Source organism: Aethalodelphis obliquidens, unplaced genomic scaffold (genome assembly GCF_003676395.1).
Source record: "Aethalodelphis obliquidens isolate GAN/ISIS:26980383/991018 unplaced genomic scaffold, ASM367639v1 scaffold1128, whole genome shotgun sequence".
NCBI lineage: Eukaryota > Metazoa > Chordata > Mammalia > Artiodactyla > Delphinidae > Aethalodelphis > Aethalodelphis obliquidens.
Genome location: NW_020839039.1, coordinates 1,891 through 7,665, shown reverse-complemented (window position 1 = coordinate 7,665; position 5,775 = coordinate 1,891). Strand labels below are relative to the sequence as shown.

Below are 5,775 nucleotides of genomic sequence, written 5' to 3'. Positions count from 1 at the left end.
AACCAATCGGCGACTAGTGTCTCTGTTTAAAAGTCAACCAATCGGCGACTAGTGTCTTTGTTTAAAAGTTAACCAATCGGCGACTAGTGTCTCTGTTTAAAAGTCAACCAATCGGCGACTAGTGTCTTTGTTTAAAAGTCAACCAATCGGCAACTATGTTTGTACCGGTCTATAAAAGAGCTGTACTAAACTCCGCCAGGACCTCTTAGCGTCACCGGCAACGAGTGCGCGGAGGTCCAGGTTCGAACCTGCAATAAATGACCCTTGCCGTTTGGCTTTGACTCTCGACTCTGGTGGTCTTGTGGAGGGGCCTCGCGACCTCGGGCATTTCATTTGGGGGCTCGTCCGGGATGCCCCCAAGCCCACCAGACATCAGGTCAACGGGTCATCGCTGACAACCGATCGGTAAGTAAGCCGGCTCAGGGTACCTTCTGTTTTGGGGACTAGGACAGTCCTGGCGGACGCGCTATAGGACACCTAGTCGGGTGTGGTTGGAGACGTCCACCACGACCCATCTGGGGCGGACAGCCCATCTGAAGCGCGCACGCGATAACCTCCCCTTCCTCCTTTTACAGACTCCGCTATTGGGACTGCTCTTAATCACTTTTGTTTTCAGAGTAACCTTTTCTAATCAATCTCTTCCAGGACCTAGACATGGGCCAAGCACAGAGTACCCCCCTCTCCCTCCTTCTCGCTAATTTCGGGGATGTAAAGTCCCGAGGACACAACTTCAGTCTGGACATCCGGAAAAGAAAACTAATTACCTTCTGCCGCTCTGAATGGCCAACTTTCGGGGTTGGCTGGCCCACCGAGGGTACCTTTTGTCTTCCTATAATCCTAAAAGTTAAATCTAGAGTTTTCTTGCCAGGAAAAGAAGGCCATCCGGACCAGATCCCCTACATCCTGGTATGGCAGGACCTGGTAGAAAACCCTCTTCCCTGGATGACCCCCTTTTTGTCATCAGGGTCATATAAGATCCTTGCGGCCCGACCAACTAAACCTCCCAAGCCTCAGACCCGAACTGCACCCATACTCTCTGACAGCCAAGACCTCCTTCTCCTAGAACCCCCCCCATATCAATCTCCTCCTTTGGCCCCACAACCAGTCCCCCTTCCTGCTCCTGGCTCTGCTCCTCTCCCCTTGGTAGAACCTCCTGCGGCCCCTCCCGGAGGGCCACCCAGGCCAGAACCGGAGGACCGAGAGGCAGAGGCGCTACCGGTCCCCCTGCCCAATGAAAATAATTCCCAGGGACCGGCTGGGCGCACTCGCGGACGCACTCAGCGCGACCCAGGGTTCCGCCATCCTGATTCCACCATAGCCCTACCCCTGCGAGAAATAGGCCCTCCCGATGAGACAGGGAACCCCCGACTCCAGTATTGGCCATTCTCTACCAGTGACCTATATAATTGGAAAACCCAGAATGCCCGTTTTTCTGATAATCCTAAAGACTTGATAGCTCTTCTAGATAGCGTTATGTTCACTCATCAGCCCACCTGGGATGACTGCCAACAGCTCCTCCGGATCCTATTCACTACCGAAGAACGGGAGCGAATCCAGCTGGAGGCGAGAAAACTGGTTCCTGGAGATAATGGTCAACCCACCGCTAACCCTGACCTCATCAATGCAGCTTTTCCCTTAACTCGCCCCCCGCAGGATGATTGGGACTATAACACCGGAGAAGGTAGGGGACGACTGCTCATTTATCGCCAGACTCTAATGGCGGGTCTCCGGGCTGCCGCGCGCAAGCCCACTAATTTGGCCAAGGTATATTCAATTGTACAAGGTAGAACAGAAAGTCCCTCCTCTTATTTAGAAAGATTAATGGAAGCCTTTAGGCAGTATACCCCTATGGATCCAGAGGCCCCAGAATATCAGGCCGCCATTGTAATGTCCTTCGTTAACCAGGCAGCCCCTGATATTAAAAAGAAACTCCAGAAGTTAGAAGATCTGGAGGGCAAACAGATACAGGACTTACTCCGTATCGCCCAGCGCGTCTTTAATAACCGAGACGCCCCAGAGGATAAACAACTTAAAGCCACTGAGAAAATGACTAAAGTCCTGGCCGCCATTGTTCAGAAAGATCAAGAGGGCCCCCCAGCCACTCGACCTCCCAGGCGACCATTGGACAGAGATCAATGTGCCTATTGCAGGGAAAAGGGCCACTGGGCTCGGGAATGCCCTAAGAAAAGGCAGCCGCGCCCCGACCAGGGGCAATGGCAACCGAACGCCACCCCAGTCCTGTTTACACATGATACAAATTAGGGGGGACGGGGTTCGGACCCCCTCCCCGAACCCAGGGTAACCCTACGAGTGGAGGGGAAACCAGTCCAATTCCTGGTGGATACAGGGGCACAGCATTCGGTCTTGGTTAAGCCCCACGGGAAAATTTCTAACAAATCCTCCTGGGTCCAGGGAGCTACGGGAGTCAAACGTTACCTTTGGACCACTCAGAGAACTGTGGACTTGGGCACGGGAAGGGTAACCCATACCTTTCTGGTCATTCCTGATAGCCCTTGCCCCTTACTGGGGAGAGACTTACTCACTAAAATGGGAGCACAAATTCATTTTCGGCCAGAGGGGCCAATCGTAACAGACCCTCACGACCAACCCATATCTGTGCTCACCCTGAACTTGGAAGATGAGTACCGACTTCACCAGGAACCACCCTCCCAAAATCAAGATATAGAGTCATGGCTTCAGCAGTTCCCCGAAGCATGGGCAGAAACAGGGGGGGTGGGACTAGCCAAACATCGCCCAGCCCTATTCATAGAGATCAAACCGGGGGCAGATCCTGCACGTGTCCGACAATATCCCATGCCCCTAGAGGCCAAGACTGGTATCACTCCTCATATTCGCCGGCTTCTTGACCTGGGGATACTGCGTCCCTGCCAGTCGGCCTGGAATACACCCCTGCTGCCAGTCCGCAAACCTAACAGTAAAGACTACCGCCCAGTGCAGGACCTGAGGGAAGTTAACAGACGGGTCATAGACATCCATCCTACTGTGCCCAATCCATATACTCTTTTGAGCGCCCTTAGTCCAGAAAAACAATGGTATACTGTGCTGGACCTCAAAGATGCCTTTTTTAGTTTACCCTTGGCGCCCAAAAGTCAAGAACTCTTTGCCTTCGAATGGTCAGATCCCGAGAGAGGTATAAACGGACAACTCACCTGGACCAGACTTCCCCAAGGATTCAAAAACTCGCCTACCTTGTTTGATGAGGCCCTACACGAGGATCTCAGTGAGTACCGGAGACAAAACCCCAATGTAACCCTCCTGCAGTATGTTGATGATCTCTTAATAGCTGCTGAGACCGCTGAAGCCTGCCTGCAGGGAACCAGAAACCTCCTACGGACTCTCGGCACCCTGGGATACCGAGCCTCTGCCAAGAAAGCACAGATCTGCAGGCCTGAGGTAACTTACCTGGGATACCTATTGAAAGGGGGGCAACGATGGCTCACAGATGCACGGAAGGAAACCGTCCTCCGCATCCCCAGACCCACCACGCCTCGACAGGTGAGGGAATTTTTGGGGTCGGCTGGGTTCTGCCGTTTATGGATACCCAAATTTGCTGAAATGGCCAAACCGCTATACCTAGCCACCAAAGAGCAGACGCCCTTTGAATGGACAGAAGAGGCTGAGCAGTCATTTCAGCAGATCAAAACTGCCTTGCTTTCCGCACCCGCCCTGGGTCTCCCTGATGTCTCCAAACCCTTCCACCTCTTTGTAGATGAAAGCAAAGGCATAGCTAAGGCCGTGTTGACCCAGCCCCTCGGTCCTTGGCCCAGGCCTGTTGCTTACCTATCAAAAAAATTGGACCCAGTGGCTGCCGGCTGGCCTCCTTGCCTCCGGATGATCGCCGCCACGGCCCTAATGGTAAAGGATGCTGACAAACTAACTATGGGGCAGGAGTTACATGTCACCACCCCCCACGCCATCGACGGGGTTCTCAAACAGCCTCCCGACCGATGGATGAGCAATGCTCGATTGGTCCACTACCAGGGTCTACTGTTAAATCCCCCCAGAATCAGCTACACTCCGCCGCGGGCATTAAACCCTGCCTCCCTATTACCTGACCCAGATTTGGACTCCCCACTCCATGACTGTGCAGAGGTACTGGCCCAGATCCATGGGGTTCGGGAAGACCTACGTGACCAGCCCCTACCGGATGCACAAGTCACATGGTTCACTGACGGCAGCAGCTTTGTCCAGCAAGGTCAGAGGTATGCGGGGGCAGCAGTAACATCAGAAACTGAGGTGATATGGGCAGAGACTCTCCCCCCAGGGACCTCAGCCCAAAAAGCTGAATTAATTGCCCTGACCCAAGCTCTCAAGATGAGCAAAGGCCAAAAAGCTACCATATACACAGACAGCCGGTATGCTTTCGCTACCGCACATATACATGGGGCAATATACCGAGAGCGGGGACTACTCACAGCAGAGGGCAAAGACATCAAGAACAAAGAGGAAATCCTGGCCTTGCTAGCGGCCATATGGGAACCCAAAAAGCTAGCCATTGTACACTGCCCGGGGCATCAAAAACCCACGAATCCAGTCGCCCGAGGCAACAATTTGGCAGACCAGATGGCTCGAAAGGCGGCACACACTCCAATACCATTACTTCCCCTGCAACTGCCGGATCCAGGCCCCCGGGAACTACCGCCCCAACCCGACTACTCGGAGGATGACATCAGATGGATGAGCAGGCTCCCTCTAACCCAGGTTAGAGACGGATGGTGGCGGGACGCTAAGAACAATATCCTCCTTCCTGAGAGACTAGGAACCCTGGTCCTTGAACGGATCCACCGTAGCACCCACTTGGGCGCCCGACGGCTACAGGATCTCATCAGGCAGACTGGACTTAAAATTAAAAATGTCTCCGAGAAGACTGAACGACTGGTTGCTGACTGTGCAGTCTGCCAACTCCATAATGCCAGCACCCACCCGCCAACCACTGGCATCCGGGAGAGAGGAAACCAGCCTGGAGCCTACTGGGAAGTGGACTTCACAGAGGTAAAGCCTGGCAAATATGGGTATAAATATTTACTGGTGTTTATAGATACCTTTTCAGGTTGGACTGAGGCATTCCCAACCAAGAATGAGACTGCACAAATAGTAGCTAAGAAGCTACTAGAAGAGATCCTGCCCAGGTATGGCTTTCCAGTTATGATAGGGTCCGACAACGGGCCAGCCTTCGTTTCTAAGGTAAGTCAGGATCTGGCTTCCATACTTGGGGCTAATTGGAAATTACATTGTGCATACCGCCCCCAGAGTTCAGGACAGGTAGAAAGGATGAATAGAACTTTAAAAGAGACCTTGACTAAATTGACCATGGAGACTGGCGCTAACTGGGTAGTCCTACTCCCCTACGCTCTGTTTAGGGTGCGAAATTCCCCCTATAAGCTAGGATTTACTCCCTACGAAATAATGCATGGTAGGCCTCCTCCTATCATCCCTAATCTAAAGACTAACCTTATCCAATTGGACCCAGAAAATAATTTCCTGTCTTCCCTCCAAGCCTTACAGCGGATACACGAGACAATCTGGCCCAAACTAAAAGAGCTATATGCAACAGGACCCCCACCTACTCCACACCAGCTCCGGCCAGGTGACTGGGTCCTTGTCAAACGCCATCGACAAGAGACCCTAGAACCCAGGTGGAAAGGACCTTACCAGATCATCCTGACAACGCCGACAGCCATCAAGGTGGACAGCATAGCTGCCTGGATCCATTACACACACGTCAAGCCGGTGGACCCATTTTCTGACCTCATC

At 52.9% G+C, this 5,775-nt stretch overlaps 1 protein-coding gene across 1 annotated transcript; it reads left to right on the top strand.

Moving 5' to 3' along the window:
* Positions 1 to 1,043: 1,043 nt before the first annotated feature.
* LOC113616993 (uncharacterized) lies at positions 1,044 to 5,440 on the top strand (the record flags this gene model as incomplete). The annotated part of the gene is given in 2 exon segments (XM_027100325.1): positions 1,044 to 3,414; positions 4,082 to 5,440. Coding segments are annotated over 2 exon segments (2,533 nt in total), but the record flags the coding sequence as incomplete, so codon positions are not given.
* Positions 5,441 to 5,775: the final 335 nt, after the last annotated feature.